This window comes from Chrysochloris asiatica, unplaced genomic scaffold (genome assembly GCF_000296735.1).
Source record: "Chrysochloris asiatica unplaced genomic scaffold, ChrAsi1.0 scaffold00061, whole genome shotgun sequence".
NCBI classification, from domain to species: Eukaryota; Metazoa; Chordata; class Mammalia; order Afrosoricida; family Chrysochloridae; genus Chrysochloris; species Chrysochloris asiatica.
Genome location: NW_006408579.1, coordinates 2895601 through 2914860, shown reverse-complemented (window position 1 = coordinate 2914860; position 19260 = coordinate 2895601). Strand labels below are relative to the sequence as shown.

General features: G+C 41.0%; 1 protein-coding gene across 1 annotated transcript in view; it reads right to left on the bottom strand.

Moving 5' to 3' along the window:
• Window positions 1–19260, bottom strand: part of CD80 (CD80 molecule) — a 69675-nt gene that overhangs the window by 29334 nt on the left and 21081 nt on the right. The window contains exon 3 of the mRNA XM_006864202.1: window positions 6395–6490. Within this exon, the coding sequence (XP_006864264.1) occupies window positions 6395–6490 (96 nt within the window). The remainder of the gene's footprint in view (window positions 1–6394; window positions 6491–19260) is intronic.

The window sequence follows — 19260 nt, the reverse complement described above, 5'->3', positions numbered from 1 at the left end:
TGAGTCAGTACCAACTTGATGGCACCTAACAACAACAACAACTGAGGCAATTTAGAATTTACTGTGATCTCAGGAACCCCTTTGGACAATTGTGCTGAACATTGCCAGTCCCTATTTTAGGGGCTATAACTTTAAAGGAAGAAGAAATTAAAAATATACTTAAGGTGATCTGAATTTCCTTTAAAAAGAGATACAACAAAAGGGTAAGTGATATGTAAAAGGAATATGGACCATAGATTCCCACTTGGATTCTAGTCCCAGCTTGGCCAGTCATGATTAATTTCAGCTTCCTCTTCTGTAAAATGAGTATATTACCTACCCCCACAGGATTATTGTGAAATTAAAATTGATTAGTGATATTATAAGTAGAGAAACTTCCTAGTACATAGCAGGTCTTCTGCAAACGTTTCCTTTTCTTTCTCTTTCTCCTCCTACCCCTTCTCTGACCTTTCAGAGCCCTTCCATCTCACTCAGGGGTATGCTAAATACATTGTTCTTGTTGTTGTTATGTGCCATGAGTCGGTTCTGACTCATAGCGAGTCTGTACAGGGTTTCCGAGGCTGTAAATCTTTACGGGAGCAGAAAGCCTCATCTTTCTCCCGCGGAACAGCTGGTATTTTCGACCTGCTGACCTTGCGGTTCGCAGCCCGATTCGTAACCACTTCGCTACCAGAGCTCCTTGCTAAATATATTAGGGGGCTTCAAAAGTTCATGGAAAAAATGGAATGAAAAGATAATGGAGTTTTTCCACAAACTTTTTGAATCTTCCTCGTATAGCACTCTGGTCTTTCTATGGGTCAAACAAAAACCATGACAGAAAACAGGTCACTTATTTGGGTCCCAAATAATCATTTCCCCCACCCCGAGATCTGTTTGTTCATACTCAGAAAGAATCCAGGATTTATTACTGATTTTGGCATGTCAAAAGAGAAATCATAACTGAAAGTTAAGATATCTAGTTTCAATGTCAATTCCTCAGGAGTTTTTGTCCAGCTATCTGAGCAGAAGTGTGGGTGTCTTTCTAAAGGTCAGTGACATACCATTCTGTGGGCGTCTTGAAGCTCCTATCTGAGACCCTCTCACCAAATGATTGTGCTGTGAAAGAACCAGACTGAAAAGGGGAACCAAAAATCTTCTGGGCAATTTGGAAATTCCCACAGGGACTCAGCTTCCATACTCAGAGACTTTACCACATCCAGATAGTAATGAGAAAACTTGAAAAGTCTTTGAATAGCTTAATTTGCTTTAGTGACTCTGGGTTGGAGTGGGGGCAGTTGGATTCATGAAATCTCTCAGCATAGTCACCTCTGTCGTTCACCATACTGTGGTGGCTTGCATGTTGCTGTGAAGCAGGAACCTATGCCACTGGTATTGCAAATATCAGCAGGGTCATTCATAGTGAACAGAATTCAGTGGAGCTTCCAGACTCAAACATACCAGGAAGAAAGACCTGGTGATCTCCTTCTGAAAATTAGCCAATGAAACTCTGTGGATAACAACAGAATGTTTTCCATTATATGTGCTGGAAGATGAGCTTCCTAGGTCAGAAGCTACTCAAAATACACAGTGGCCACATGAAAAGACTTCGTAATGTTTCATTCTGTTGTATGTGAGGTCATCATGTGTTAGTGTTGACTTGACGGCAGTCGACAATCACAGCAACCACCCAAGAACATCCATACATTTCTGAATTATTCCACCATTTTCCAATGAACGTCACCACACCTACCTAACACAGTGTGTGGGAGGATTCACATGAGCTAATGCATGGACAGCTCCTACAGAGCACCTGGCACGTAGTAGGTGCCTACACCTTTCCCAGATATCCACATGCCCCAGTGTCTCCTTGTCAGAGAGACCTTCTTAGACTCTTCCTAAATAGCACCTCCCTTCCTGACCCCATCCTTCCTGCCACTTCTTATTCCCATACCCCAATTGATTTCTCTTCATGACACTCATCTCCAGCTGATCTAGTTATATGTCCAGTTGGCGCTGTGGGATAAAGCATTGGACCACAAGGTGGGTTTGAACAGTGAGGTTGGTGGTTCAAACCCACCAGCTGCTCCTTGGAAACTGTATGCAGGGCTGCTATGGGTTGGAACCTGTTTGATAAGACTTAACAACGACTGTTACTTATTGAGCCATAAGATCAGGGGCTTTGTCTGTTTTCATCATTAACTTATCCAGTGTCTAGAATGGTATATGGCCCACATTGTTGTTGTTATTAAGTGCCGTTGATTAGGTTCTGACTCATAGTGATCCTGTCTAGGGTTACCAAGGAGTGGCTGGTGGATTTGAACCACTGACCCTGTGGTTCAAACCGACCTTGAGGTCCAGTAATACCAGGGCTCCATAGCCCATAGTAGGTACTCAATAAATACTTGTTAAATGCAAGTTAGTTTGTACATATTCATGATAGGCAAAGGATTTGAATAGACAGTTCACTAAAGAGGATATATAAATGGCCAGTGAGCACATAAAAAGATGTTCAGCATCATCAGTCATTTGGGAAATGCATGGATGGACATTAAGAATCAAGGTCTGATTCTACCCACTGCATATCAGAATCACAGCCTTGAACAAGTTGGCTAACCTCTTTGGATCTCAGGTTTTATTTTGGCAAAATGGATATAAGATCTTCCATGCTCTCACCATATAATTATCACAGGGATGCTTTCTTAATTGTGAAATGCTTTTCAGGTTAAGGTCCTATTTTTAAACAAGCTATTCTCTCATGTAAAGCCTCCTGATTTGTTGAACCACACCCATCACCCTGGTAACTGGAGGCCATTTGGTTTGAACTGAGTGCCTGCTAGCCCCCTCCACCCAGTAGCACTCAGGAAAGGACAGAGGCTATGAGAGGGGAGAAGGAGTGAAGACAAGATAGATAGAGAAGGCAATTCTGCTTACCTTCCATATGGAGGTCTGTGAACTGCCCACTGGGGAGTCTCAACAGTGTTATCCCTTAGCCCTGCCTTTCCTCACTGCCTTGCCATTTTGCTACTCTGGTCACTTCAACTCTTCAACACAGCTCATTAGGAGGGGACACTATTTGCCAAGTGTGGAGACCACTAGTCCTAGGCAAGTCATGCACCTCTCAAGAACTCAGTGTGCATTGTCAATCTCCCATAAAAAAGAATGAAGTATTGATGCATGCTACAACATGGGTGAAACTTGAAAACATTATGCTAAGTGAAAGAACCTAGATACAAAAGTCCACATACTGTATAATTCCACTGATACAAAATGTCCAGAATAGGAAAATTCATAGAGACAGAAAGTAGATTTTCGGCTGCCAAGAACAAGGGGTTGGAAGACAGGAATGATTGGGCTGTGACTTTTAATGAGTGCGGTTTTCTTTTTGAGGTAACGAAAAATTTCTGTAATTAGACTATATTGTTGCTGTTGTTATGTGCTGTTGAGTCTATTCCAACTCAGAGTGAACCTGTGTAGGTTTTCTGAGGAGCAACTGGTGAGTTTGAAACACTGACCTTGCAGTTCAAACTGACCTTTTGATCCAGTACTTATCCTACAGTGCCACTAAAGTGTATACTTCAAAGTGGTACATTTTATGTTATTTTTAAAACTGCAAGGAAAATTGGGAGAGACAGATAAATAATACAAGTACATGAATAACTTAAAAGGAAAAATAAAACTCATCTAAAATGATGAGTTATTGTTTTTGTTAGTTGCCATTCATGATGATCTCCTGTGTACAGAGTAGAACTGGGTTTTCAAGGCTGTGATTGCTCAGAAGCAGATTGCCAAACCTGTCTTCCAAGGCACCTCAAGGTGAGCTCAGACCACCAAGCTTCCAGCTAGGAGTCGGTGCTTCACTGTTTGCTCCTTGAAAAGGTGAGAGTTTTCAGTGTGACCCAGCAACTTGGTCATGAGTTTCTGTTCAGTGAGTTTAGTCTCAGCAGCAGCCAGAGAGCTATGAATGCTGCACCACCGCTTCCTCTAATGTAAACAAGAAAAAAACTGCTGGTACAGCACTTTAGAATGCACACAGTGCTGTAACATAGGTGAAGTCACTGAGGATGTAAGTGTGCTTTCTAAACAAAGATTTTCCCCATCTGCAAAACACATTACTTTTAGAGAGAATGAAAACTATAGAAAAGCATAAAAAGTCATTTATAATTTCACCATGAGAGCACAGTGACTCTGTACGGGGTAAGCACTGGACTTCGAGCCACATGGTCAGTGGTTCAAACCCATCAGTCACTCTTCGGGAGAAAGATGAGGTTTTTCTGCTTCTGCAAAAAGGTATAAAGTTGGACCACCTTGGAAATCCTATACAGGGTTGCTATGAATCAGAATTGACTCGGTGGCACTTTACAATAGCAATAATAATCTCACCACCCAGAGATTTTGCTGTTAGTGATTTATGTATATCCTCCCAGTGGAAGTGTCTTTTTCAGATACCTTTCCAAATGCAGTGAGGATTCCCTGATTGATGCAAACAGTTAATGTGCTCATTTGCAACTCAAAAGTTGGCAGTTTGAGTCTATTCAGACATACCTTAGAAAAAATCCGGGTGAACCACTTTCAAAAAATCAACCATGAAAAAATTCTATGGAACTGTAAAATAGTACAACCACTATAGAAAATGGCATGGAGTTTTCTTTAAAAACTGGAAATAGAAATGTCATATGATCCAGTGGCCTAACTGCTAGATATTTATCCCAGAGAAGTACGAGTCGTGACAAGAATAGATGTCCGCGCATTCATAATTTACATTCGCATTATTCACGATAGCAAAATGATGGCACCAACCTAATCAATGGATAAATGAATAAACCAACGATGCTGACTTATACACACACTGAAGGGTGAGCATGGTTGCACAACTCCAAGCCTGCAATCAATGCTACTCAACTCTACAAGCAGAAACAGCTGAAGTTGTGAATGTTTTGCTGTATATCTTCTTAACAACAACAAAATAAATAAGAATGTCATTCTGCCAGTAAGGTGCTCTACTCTCCCCGAGAGTCCTTTAAATCTGGCACCTCTAGAACTACCAGAGCTGGAACAAAAAAGCCCCTAGAAGGGAAAATGTCATTTGCGCAACCTACCTGAAATATCTATGTAGTAAATTAAAAGTATCTCAAACCAAACCAAAGTCACTGCCATCGAGTTAATTATGACTCATAGCAACTCTGTATGGTGTTTTCAAGGCTGTAAATCTTTACAGGAACAGAAAACCATTTGGACTACTGACCTTGTGGTTAGCAGTTCAGAGCTTATCCTACAGTGCCACACCAATGCTCCTTAAAAATAACTAAGATGATAATACAATGTCAGATGCTAGTGTCGATAAAGGTTATCAACATGCAAAATATCAGAACAAATATAAAGAGAAAAACTTAACATTAAGAAAATTGTATTCAGACAACACAGGTGGCAAATGTTAATAATTTGTGCTTCTAATTGTGGGTATTCATGTGCTAGTCTTTCAACTTCATTGTTGGTTTGAAATTTTTTAGAATAAAATTTTGGAGCACTACTAAAAAGAAAATTATATTCCACGGCTAGTCTCCATTTAGAATAGCATAGCTGTGGAGCACTAATTCAATTTTACAGGCAGAACACACTAGCTGAGTTGTTCCATGAACACACAGTAAGAGACTCAGAGCCTAGGGCCAACACCATCGTTGTTGTGTGCTGTGCCTCATAGTGACATTATGGGACACACTAGAACTGCCCCACAGTTCCAAGGCTATCAATCTTTACAGAAGCATATGGATACATCATCCTCCTGGTGGGTTTGAACCACTGACCTTTCAGTTATCAGCTGAGCACTTAGCCACAGTGCTACCAACACCCTTTAAAAAACAAAAACAACTCACTGCCTTCAAGTTGATTCTGATTCATAGCAACTCTATGTAAAGTTTCAGAAACTGTGAATCTTTATAGGAGTAGACATTTTTCTCCTGCTGAACTGCAAACCCTGTAGTTAGTAGCCTAATGCATAACCCACAGTGCCACCAATACACCTTGTTGTTATTGTTGCTAAATGCCGTCAAGTCGATTCCGACTCATAGCGACCTTGTATAGGGTTTCCAAGGAGCAGTTGGTAAGGCTCCTTAGTACATCACAAATATAAATGCAAACACAACTCTAAGATGACTTTTGCATCTGCTTTATGGGTTTGTTACAAATAATACTGGCCTGCCCTGTTCATAAGATCTAAGTTATTTGGCTAACATGGCCACTAATTGCTGTGCAATCGTGGACAGGCACCTTAACCTCTCTGGGCCTTAGTTTTCTCATCCATAAGATGGACAGGAAGTGCTTTGAAGATTGCTCATAGGGTGATAGAAGAAGGTAGCACCATCTCCTTTCTCTTAACCCCTTAACAGTGTGTTCAGGTGAATTCCTGAAAGTTTCTTACCTGAGCAGTAGTAGAAAAGACCAGTCAACACTAAGAGCTGAAAAAGCTTGAAGTGTGGCCCCTGGGGTGGTGATGTTCCCCACATTGTTTCAGATGCTTAGGAAGGAAAAGAAAGCAGATCATTTAGAACCAAGTAAGAGCTGGACACCTACTAGGCCTCCCACTCAGGCAAGGGTGGAAGACAATTCAATCACCCGCTATCAAAGGTTCTCCAGTGAAGTTTGCAAAATGTAATGGCTAGTGGTTAGTCTATCTGTGTTTCCAACCCCCTGCTTATAAAAATTTGTGAACTTATTTTAATAATCTTAAAACCGGAAAAGATGTACTTATAAAAGTCACCCAGGTAGGAAGATCTGTCCACTATGGGATACAAACCTCCCGGTTGTCTGGCTGAAGTGAGCAGGAGAAATAATCTGGTGATTGTTTAACCTGAGAGAATTTCAAACCAGGAAATGATCATGAACTGAATGTAAAGCAAAAGTGGACTGAACTATGTCGCGAGATGGTTCTATCCTGTGGTCTTTCATTCAAGAGGTGTTACTAAGACTTTGTTGAAAATACAGAGAACTATAAGGTTCAGTTAGCCAACTCAGGAGAGTTCAGATCCTCTTTAGAACATACTGAAAAACAGAGCACCCAGGGAGGGCATATTCTGTACAAGGCAGGGTTTGAGTAAGGATACAACTTCCTTCTTAACATGTTAACAAAGAAAGTCAAGTATCTCCATTCTTAAACAGAATGCAATGTCTTAAACATAGACACTCGCAATCAACAGAAAAAGTCTATCCGTGAAAGGCGAGAGAAAAAGGCACACTCTGAAAAATTACTTCTTCATTTTATTTTTATGTACTATAATTTGAAGAAGCAGAATTTTTTTTTTTTTTTAAGTAAATATATACTAATTTAGGAAGGAAATGAAGGCTTACTCTAAAATGGTTCTCTCCGGAGGCTACTACAGACCTAACCCCATGGTACTGTCCAGAAAGTGTTTGGAGCTTATCTTGGGGAATCCCCTCCCTGTCCTCCAGAGTTTGTCTAGTCACACCAGATTATTTAATTAGTTACATTCCATTTTAAGCAAGAATGGCTTGAATACACTTCTTGTTATTGTTAAGTGCCTTTGAGTTGGTTCCGACCCATAGTGACCCTGCATTTCCAAGGAGCAGCTGGTGAGCTTGAACTGCTGACCTTGCTATTCAAACCGACATTGCAGTCCAGCGCATTAACCCACAAAACCACACCAGGACTCTGAACACACTTACTCACCAGAATTTTAGTGGCTAAACCAACTCAAATTCAGTCTACAAAATTAGTATTTGGCACCATCCAGGAAATTTAAAAGAATGGGCTACAACTTTGATAGTGATTCTCCAAATGTTTTTGGGAGACTGCAGCCTCCCTGGAAATAAGACATCCTGGCAAAACTCCTTTTGGAGCAAGTATGTGTCTCAGAGAGGGCTAATGGCTAGCTTAGTGGTAGAACTGTCATCTGCTGTGCAGGAGATTCAAGTTTAATTCCCCATAGTCAATATACCTCATGTTCAGGCACCATTTATCTGTGTTGCTGTGATGCTGAACAGCTTTCAGTGAAGCGTCCAGGCTAGGGACAAAGCCTAGTGATCTACTTTTGTAAAACCAACCACTGAAACCCTATGGACCACAATGGTTAAATCCACTGTGCAATGGGCTCCCACAAGTAAGGCCCAACTCTATGGCAACGAACAACAACTACAACACCCTTCATCTCAGAGGTACTAGTGAGGGTGTGTTTACTTAAAAAAACAGTCAGGTTGTTAGTAACAAGTTAGACTAAATTATATGATATTAAGATAATAGTAAATGTACTTACTGTTCTTGCTGATGAAAAAGTTCTCTTTTTCTTTTGTGGTAAAAAATTAAAGGGTGAAGCAAGCCTCACTTCTGCGATGTTCCTTTCTTGCTGTCTTCAAAATAATGGCAGGCCACTCAGATTTTCAGGGACTAAAATGTCATAGAGGTGGCGTTTCCCCTCTGAACTTCCTTTTTTATTTGACAGAGGATCTGAGTCTTGGTCACCTAGAAATACATTCAATCAAAGCAGGGGAGCTTTGGTGCAATGTGTGATTTGAAGAAGCTCCATCTGCCTGCTCCTTTCTTCAGCCACCTCCTTAGAGGGTGTGGGGTTGCCTGCAGCAACTACAAGTCTCCTCCTTCATTATCATGCATGAACAGGAAATGGTGACTTATTTGGGCAGTCTTGAGGAAAGGGCAGAAATTACCTCAAAAATGGGAGGAGTAGGACAGTTGGCTGTGTTGGAGGGGTGGGGAGAGGGCGGTTGTTTAGTGCCGTTGAGTTGATTCCAACCTATAGCGACCCTATATAGGGTTTCTGAGGCTATAAATCTTTGTGGGAGCAGAAAGCCTCATTTTTCTCCTGAGAAGTATCTGGTAGGCTCGAACTACTGAACTTGTTGTGGTTCACAGTCCAGTGCTTATCCTACAGAGCCACTGTGCTCCTCTGGAAGGTAATATATGAACTTTATATTTCTGGCTGGCTGTTTCTGTACTGGTTTTGTTTCATTTTAGCACCAGGAATACTCTCCTTAGTCATTGTCCTGCCGCTGCAGGGGCAGGCCTTAGATCTCACAGGGAGTGGACACTTTGGGGAGAGTACTCAGCTCACAAAGACAAACCTTAGCTGCATTCCCCATTCTTCCCTGCCTTCACTGGATGGGCTCCTGGCAGCATGTTGGACATGCATCCCAGTCACTTTAACCATGTTGGCCTGGAACAAGGTGAACACAGGATAGAACCAAGGGTTGAGATTGGGAACATTGTAGTCCCTCCAATCCATAATCTCCATCACATACCCACAGGTCACTGCAATAAATCCTTTCATCCTCTACCGCCCACATTTCACACCAACCATCCCTGTGCCCCTCCTGTGTGGGATAATTCTGGAGCATCCCATGGGCTAGCACTGACCCAAGCTGGACCAGTTGACCAGTTTACACAGGTCTAGTCTGGCAGCACCTTGCCTATGTGTCTGCGGCTCCAGGGCTTTCCGGTGGCCTTGGGATCTACTTGGAAGCTTGGAAGCATGTGTAGCCTGGGCATGTAGGGAAGCCAATGGCCATGGGGCCACCCTGGACCAAGGGGAGAGATATGAGTCTCTTCACTCCCCTTCCTTACATCCTCAAAAGATAAAAAGGTCCAATGGGATCAAGTACCAGTTGCCGTTTTCCCTTTTCCTGTTTCACGATCACTTCCCTGTACCCCAGATTCACATTTTCAAACAAACGATTTCATTTAGGATTTTTTTCTGTCTCTGCTTTCTGGGGAACCCTGGTCTGATTGCAGGAATACTCAATGTGATAGCCACACAATAATTTTCTTTTAAAAACAAATTTGTAGAAGTAGAAAGGAGAGTTTACTCAGAAGGGGAAAAATAAGAATGGATGTGGTATATGAATGTGGCAAACATTGTGACTATGTTATAGAAATGTCTGCAATATTGGCTTACAGCTGTTAGAAAGCAAACTTTCCTGGCAAAGATCATAGTTGAAGCTACTCTCCATCAGTGTCAACAAAGGCACTGCGAGTTCTTCACATTAGAAGCTTGTAGGGAAGGAGGACAAGCCTGCAGGTATCACAGGCAGGGAGGAATGAAAGAGAGGAAGGGATAGGGGTTTTTCCTTCATGCTCTGCTTAGATTTGTGGTGTTTCAGACACAGACCAGGGCTGCTCACCAGAGGGAGTATGTCCCAAGGCTGAGCTAGTGGTGCCTCATAGAATCATTGCATACATTTGAGACACGCCTTATCTCCCAGTGAGTGAGATGCAGCTTCTATGATTCTACTACTGAAGAATCGTTCTAACCAGCATTGTATAATGCCCACGTTTCCCTATCAGAAGATGCATTTACTTGGGCTAAATCATTAGAAGATTTTCAAAGGGCACTTACAGTTTTAAAAGAATCAATTTCCAAAGCTTCTGTTTCTTTATGTACCGACTTCTAAAGCTTACCTGCTGTGAGTAGAGCCTTGAGTTCCTCCTAGCTTAAAAAGAAAGGCTTGCTAATCTTACAATGGTGCAATGTTCTGGAAAGTAAAAAAAGCTTCAGGCTGTCAATTAAAGGGACAATTTGAAACAAAAGTGCTTTGATCAAGGTTGCCTGCTTAAATTAAAAAACAAGCCCAAGGTAGGATTCCTGGTGTGGTGCTGTATGATGTGCACTGGTGACTGCAAATCACAAAGTCGGCAGATCAAATCAACTGGTCCTCGGAAATCCTATACAGGGCTATGAGTCAGCATCGACTCGATGGCACTTTACAACAACAACAACAACAAGCCCAAGACAGGGTTTTGTGCCCTTCCTGACATTGCTTTAAGAACAGATGTAGACTGGGGTGGCAGGAGTGATGGCAGTGTTTATAAATGAACTGTACCTCTTCTACTTCCTGTCTATGGTCAAAGCCACCATCTCTCCTAAGATGTTGTTGTTACATGCCATCGAGTCAATTATGACTCATAGTGACCTGCAATATGCAGATAATACAACCTTGCTTGCTGAAAGTGAAGAGGACTTGAAACATCTACTGATGAAGACCAAAGAACACAGCCTTCGGCATGGGTTGCATCTCAATGTCAGAAAAATAAAGATCCTCACCACTGGACCAATAAAGAACATTCTTATCAACGGAGAAAAGATTGAAGTTGTCAAGGATTTCATTCTTCTTGGATCAACTATCAACACTAGTGGAAGTAGCAGTCAAGAGATCACACGATGTATTGCATTGGGCAAATCTGCTGCACAGGAATTTTTTTAAGTGTTGAAGAGCAGAGATGTCAGCTTGAGGACTAAGGTGCGCCTCACCCAAGCCATGGTATTTTCAAGAACCTCATATGGATGCGAAAGCTGGACAGTGAATAAGGAAGACCATAGAAGAATTGATGCCTTTGAGTTGTGGTGTTGGAGGAGAATACTAAAAGTGCCATGGACTGCCAAAAGAGCCAATAGATCTGTTTTGGAAGAAGTGCAGCTAGAGTGCTCCTTGGAGGCCAGGATGGCTAAGCTTTGTCTCTCATACTTTGGACATATTGTCAGGAGGGAACAGTTGCTGGAGAAGGATGTCATGCTGGGTAAGATGGAGGGTCATAGAAAAAGAGGAAGACCTCCAACTAGATGGATCGGCCATGTGGCATCATTGATGGCGTCAAGTTTGGCAGCGGTTGTGGGGTTGGCCCAGGATCCAACATTGTTTTGTTCTGCTGTGCATGGGGTCACTATGAGTCGGTTCTGACTCGATGGCACCTGACAACAACAATGACAACATTATGCACAACAGAACATAACCTCTCATTTGCTACATGTCAGCCCATTGCTGCTGCCACTGCCAATCCATTTCATTGGGGGTCTTTTTTTTTTTTTGGCTGACCCTCTGTTTTACCAAGCATGATGTCTTTCTCCAGGGACTGGTCCCTCCTGATAATATGTCTGAAGTATGAGAGAAGTCTGGTCATCCTGGCTTTTAAGGAGAATTCTGGCTGTATTTCTTTCAACACAGATTTTTTCCTCTTCAGGCAGTTCATGGTACTTTTAACATTCTTCCCCAACACCATAACCCAAACACATCAATTCTTCTTTTGTTTTCCTTATTCTTTGTCCAACTTTCACATGCATAAGAGTCTATTGAAAATGCCATGTCTTGGGTCAGGCACACCTTATTCCTCAAACTGAGATCTTTGGTTAAACACTTCAAAGAGGTCTTGTGCAGAATATTTGCCTAATGTAATACGTCATTTGATTTCCTGACTGCTGCTTTCTTAAGTGTTGATGGTAGATCCAGGCAAATAAAGTCTTTGACAACTTCAGTGTTTATCATGATGAGTTTTGTTTTCTCTACATTGAGGTGCAACCCATACTGAAGGCTGTGGTTTTAAATCTTCATAAGTAAGTATTTTAAGTCCTCTTCACTTTCAGTAAGGTTGTATCATCTGCATATCATAGGTTGTTAATGAGTCATTATTCAATCCTGATGCCACATTATTCTTCATATAACTCTACTTTCTGGATTATTTGCTCAGCATACAGATTGAATAAGTATGGTGAAAGAATACAACCCTGCCACACATCTTTCCTAATTTTAAACCATTCAGTGTCCCCTTGTTCTACTTGAATGACTGCCTTTGGTTCTATGTACATATCCTCATGAGCACAATTAAATGCTCTCGAATACTCACTCTTTGTAATGTTGTTCATAATTTGTCATGATCCCCAAAGTCTAAAGCCTCTGCATAGTCAATAAAGCACAAGTTAGCATCTTTCTGGTATTCTCTGCTTTCAGCCAAGATCCATCTGACATCAGCAATGATATCCCTTGTTTCACATCCTTGTCTGAATCTGGTTTGAACCTCTGGCAGCTCCCTGTTAATGTACTGTTGCAACCGTTATTGAATTATCATGAGCAAAATTTTACTTGCTAAAGATAAGAGTCCAGGAAAGAGGACAAAGGCAGTGTGGGTGACAAACACTGAAGACAACAAGTATTACTTTAGTTCATTCCAGAAACAAGTTCTTGGCAGGGCTCAATGAGTGACTTCTCTGCTTATCTTAGATTTAGAATCATCAAGGTTTGTAACACATGCCATGAGTTAACCCTTTATATTTTCATAATTTTGTATTTTGAGAAAGAACTTGATGAGTGCTCTCTGCTTCCTCTCTCAGATACGTATTTTGAATACTTGCAAGAAGATCAATATTACACTTTCAAGTTAAAAGAATATATATATATATATTAAGAGGTAAGTTCTTGTTTTTTATATTCTTGAATATTTATTTAGATTTTAAGAGAAATCTTTTCACTGATTTTTGCTAGTGGATTATTTGTTGTTGTTAGGTGCCATCGAATTGGTGCCAACTCATAGCGACATTATGCACAGCAGAACGAAACACTGCCCGATTCTGGGCCAACCTCACTACTGTTGCCACGCTTGAGTCCATCGATGCTGCCACTTGGCCAATCCATTTTGTTGGGGGTCTTGGATGCCACCAATTCACATTCATTACTGACTTGGACCCAAGGTTCTGGCTTCTGTCACCATTTAACCAATTGTTTGCTCATTAATTCACTTCTGGTGTGGCGCTGTGGATCAAAACTGGACTGTGAACTACAAGGTCAGCAGTTCAAACCCACCAACTACTCCTTAGAAACCCTGTGCAGGGTCACTATGAGTTGGAACTGATTCAGTGGCACTTAATGACAACAACAACAAGTGTGTATATGGAGTCCTGGTATGGCACTGTGGGTTAATGCGCTGGACTGCAAAGTCAGTTTGAACTGAAAAACTGGCAGTTTAAGCTCATAACCTTAAACCCTTAGAAACCCTATATGTGGTCACTATGAGTTGGAACCAACTCGACGGCACTTAACAACAACACTGTGTATATAGAGTCCTGATATGGCGCTGTAGGATAAGACTGGGCTGCTAACCTCAAGGTCGGCGATTCAACTCACCAGCCACTCCGACTTCTTGGAAACCCTATACAGGATGGCTATGAGTTGGAACTGATGCGATGGTATTTAACAACAATGATAAGAGTTGTGCATATGATTAAATTTAGATTAATATAATGGGGATGTGTGGTGGAATCATCTGTAAATAGTGCACTTAACAAAAAGTAATTGATCTACACTTTAAATGCCCATTCTTTGTTGTTTGTTTTGTAGTTAAGTGCCGTCAAGTCAATTCCAACCCATAGCGACCCTGTATAGGGTTTCCAAGGAGCAGCTGGTGAGCTTGAACCGCCAACCTTCCAGTTCAAACGCCTTTGCAATCAGCCTCATTAACCCACAGCTCCACACACCAGGGCTCCAGGCCTAATACTTTCTTTTATTCTTGCTACTAACGTCCATACATAACCTTCTTAAGAGCGAAACATCTATCTGTGTACAGGAATAAGGCAAATGTTCTAAAATGCTCAGAACTTTTGAAAGCCAACTTCATTTAGTTCAAATTGTCTTCCTTCTCAGATGTTATAGATTCTTCTAATTTTCCCAAATGCATATAAACCTTAATATTTTCATTAAATGATTCACTAATTTCTCTATACAAACATACAAAACATTCTAAAGTTCTGTTTCTTTCTATTCATATGCCATGCTCTTTAAAGGCACATTGGGATATCTTTTAAGACAAGAATATAATGATCTTTGTTCACAAAAATGGGAAAATCTTAAAATGTCCAATTTCAACTTTATGTGGTAAATTTTACCCCAGTCTTCTCTAATTTTAGCTCCATAAAAAATTGCCTCTAAGTGAATGAGGAATAATCAATACAACTAACAGTAATTTGATAAGTCTTGATAAAATCCTTTTGGTATTATTTTGTCAAGATTGAGAAAACATATGATTCTTCTATGTACAGATCCTATTGTAAGTCAAATGCTTTCCAACTGTTACTTGTAATGAAATGAAATATATATATATATGAAGGTTTTTTATTGTGGATTGAATGAATGTTTACAGGGCAGATTATTGTTTTACATTCAATAAATCATACATCTTGTTACATTACAGTGATTATAATCCCCTCCATGTACCATCAGTTAACAGTATTTCTCTCTATTCACTTTAGCTTTTTTTAAAAAGCAAAAAACACTCAGGCATATATAATAATTTACACCTTTAAAGGGCACATTCTGCAAGTCTGCCTCCTGGTCACTAGCTATTATGAAATATTTGTTGATGATAGATTACTATGTGATTTTTGGAGTATCACTTGGAAGGTGATCAAAGAGTTGCATGCATTGCTATAACAAAACATCTTTCATTTCCAAATCTCTTTGTGAAAAAGATTATTCATACTTACATGTATAAAAATGTAAAATAGAAATAGAATTTGATGCTTAACCCATATTCATTCCAGCAGTAATGTTCATCCATCTCATTAAAAGATGCATTTCCAGTGGAGTTTTACGTTCTACTTCTAATAATTACTTATGAAAAGATAATATATTTATGTTATTTTGATCAATCAAATATTAATTATAGCTAATAGTAATATAATTGAGAAAATTTTTATCACTCATAGCAAATTTCAATTTACAAACATTTTTATAACAGAGGAGTAAGGGAAATTTTAAAATAATGATTTTAAGTCATAAAATACATTACATTAGGATAAAATACTCCAGGGTCTGTGAAATGAAATTAAAGCAGAAAACGTCCATCAAAGAAGAGTTTATTTGTATTTTTCGAAAGAATGGTTGATATCACATTGCAGTACAATTTAGATTCTATTCAATATATTTAAGAGTGTTGTTGTTGTTGTTGTTATGTGCCATTGAGTTGGATCCAACTCATAGCGACCCTGCACAGGGTTTCTGAGAAGCAGCTGGTAGATTTGAACTGCTGATCTTGTGGTTTGCAGTCCAGTGCTGATCCTATAGGACTCCAAGAGTGGTATAACTTTTATTTTTAAATTAAACATTATAATGTGTTGAAGTTATATTTTTGTAATAATTTAGTACAAAATTATAGATACTAACATACAAACAAGCAATGAAATACATAGTTTTCCAATTTCTCTAGCAAAAAAATTTGAAAATTACTATGTTATTGTTGTTCAGTGCCACTGAGTCAGTTCCAACTCATCGTGATCCTGAACAGGATTTCCAAGGAGCGGCTGGTGTATTTTAACCACCAATCTTGTGGTTAGCAGGTCAGTGCTTATCTTATAGCAACACATTAGGACTTCACAATGACCACTTGTTGTTGTTAAATGCTATCAAGTTGGTTCTGACACATAGTGACTCGGCATAGGGTTTCCAAGGACTTGGTGCTAGGTTTCAACATGAACCTTCAGGTTAGCAGTCCAATGTTTATCCTATAGTGCAACAGCAGAACTCCTATTGTTACTAAGTGCCATTGAGTCAGTTCTGACTCATAATGACCCATATAGTGTTTCTGAGGAGCCGCTGATGAGTTTGAACCACTGACCCTGTGGTTAAAACCAACCCTGCAGTCCAGTGGTTATACTACACCAGGACTCCAAGGTATTTTGGAGACGCATACATTAAACAGTCTTTGCCATCAGCACCTTGATGTAAACTAATTCTAGAAGCTGGAAAGAAAGGTACTTTTTTTTTAGTAATAAATTTTTATTGTAAATTATGTGGGTTTACATGGGAAAACATCAGTTTTACAGTCATCCTATCGCATTTCGTTTCCTTGTAATGATCACAATCCCCTCCATGCTTCATCAAATAACCAAAGGATACACCCCACAGGCCTGCCCTCTGGCCTCCAGAGCACAGCCCCTCTCCCATTGTTCCCAGCCACTCCATCTCTCCTCATCATTATCTCTGTCTCCATCCCTGGCCATCACTGCCTCTCTGGGTAGGGTCCTGCTCTCCACTCTTCTCACCTGAGGATCCCAGGGACCTCTGCTCCTGGGCTGCAAAATCAATGACTCCCTCCTTTTGTCAAAAAACATCTACCTCTACATTTCTGACCCTCACAGTCAGTCCTGATGGCAATTATTCACTATTGTACCACAAGAGTCTTATCCCCATTTCCTTTCGCCAGCCCGGTCCCAACAGATTGGAAATTATTCAATGGAGGTTCTGCCTACCCCTGCCCTGTCTGGAACTAGGCTCCCTCTTGAAAACTTGTAAGCCAGTCACTTCTTGCCTTTATAGCCACACACCCACCCCCCACCCCCACTTTGGGTAGCCAATGTCTAAGTTTCCCATCCCTGTCAACCCTGTGTACTGAGGGGGTGGGAGTGGTCCTTGCTGTAAAGATTTGTTCCCTTTTTTGAGGTACTACATCCATATGTATAGGTAAAGTTCATCAACTTGTAGTGGGTTACTCTTTCTTTCTTTTTTCCCTTCTTCCCTCTTCTTTCTTCTTTTAGCCGAGTCCTGATCATCCAGCCATCAAAGCCAGGTCAAATGGGTACTATCTGCAAGTATGGGTGTTCTTGTGCATCTCCTCTCACTTCATATCAGCTGGGTGCTTCACTCTCTGCTCCAGTCCTCTGTGGCCACATCACTGCCCCTGGGCCCAGGAGTCCCCAAGTCATGCCGTAACATCCAGGTCTCTGCCCGGGTTCACAGGAGTCTTTTGAATGTGGTTGAACTTAGATCCCAACTTCATTGCTGTTTCTCCCCCTCTTCCCCTTATCAGTGACCAACGTGGTCACCAGCCAGACCATATGCCTGCTTGTGTATTCCTCTTGAGTCTTAGTCTTGGAAGGGAGTTTGCTCTGAGGGGACCTGACCACTTGCCTTGATGGCTCCTGGGTGAACAGCTTACTTGTTTCTTGTAGTAATCAATCATACTGCCATTAATGTTTCTGATTTTTCCTGTTGGTCTTTCTTCATGAAGTATTTTATGTTCTTCTAGCCGCTCCAGGCTGGTCTACTTGTCCTTTCCAGTGGAAATTTCCCACCTCAGACAATTCTGGATGGGATTCTGGTTTCCACCTATGGTCTTATGCAATGCACAAGCTCCACAGGAGGTGTCTTTCACTGGGCAATTTTTAGCCCCCTTTAAGGTATTCCAATCTGTTGAAGGCTGAAGACTGGCTTACAAGATTTCTATTATGATGTTTCTGGCTATTCCTTTCACCCCTTTCCCCCCCTCAAGTGTCTATTTAACAATGGTAGGCAAGGGAAACCAAGATTCAAAAGACAGCCAAGCATCTTAACATTATTCCCGTCTTTTACCCTTTCAAACCATGCCTCAATCCCTGTATCCTGAAACCTGTTGCTCTAAGGTTGTGGATACATCTTCAGTTACCTCTGTCTCACTTAGCCCATGCTAACCTGCCTAACTGTTTTCCCATTCCCTTCCCCCTTCTTGTGTGTTGCCCACCCCTGCACCCCAGCACCCAAGTTTTCCTGTGTCTATTCCCTACCTTGTGCTCTATCTTCTCCTCCCTCCCTCCCTCCCTCCCTTCCTCTTATCCCATACATCCCGGTGATCAGTAATTTTATATATATATATAGTTTTGTTTGTTTTTAAGAAAGGTACTTTTGCACAAAACTACGGTGCTCCAGGCCTACCAAACATTCCATGCAAGAAAGATACGGCAGTCTGTTTCCATAAAGATTACAGTGCAACTTGGATACCTTGTGGGGTAGTTCCTTTCTGTCACAGAGGGTTGTTAGGAGCCAGAATAGACTTGATAGCAATGGGATGCTGGTACCACTAAGTGCTCAGCTGCTAGCATTAAGATTGGCTTAGAGGGAGAAGGACCTGGCAATCTACTTCCATAAACTTTGTTGCTGTTGTTGTTTGGTGCCATAAGGTTGGTTTTAACTCACAGTGACCCTGAGCACAACAGAATGAAACATTGTCCAGTCTTGCACCATCCTCACAATTGTTAGGTTTGAGCCCATTGTTTTCATAGTTTTATTTATGCTGGTTGATATTGAAAATAAACACAGAAAAAACAAATACCAATTCAATTTTCTATAGGGTCAAGCCAGATTCAGACAAGGACATGTTGTTGTTGTTGTTAGGTGACATCCAGTTGGTACCGACTCATAGTGACCCAACGCACAACAGAATGAAACACTGTCTTATCCTGGGCCAACCTCACTACTGTTGCCAAGCTTGAGTCCATCGATGCTGCCACTTTGCCCATCCATCTCATTGGTGGTGTTCCTTTTTTTCTCTGACCCTCTACCTTACCAAACATGATATCCCTCTCCAGTGATTGGTCCCTTCTGACAATATGTCCAAAGTATGAGACGAAGCCTGGCCATCCTGGCTTACAAGCAGCACTCTGGCTGCACTTCTTCCAACACATATCTGTTGTTCTTTTGACATTCCATGGCACTTTCAATATTCTCCTCCAACACCATAACTCAAAT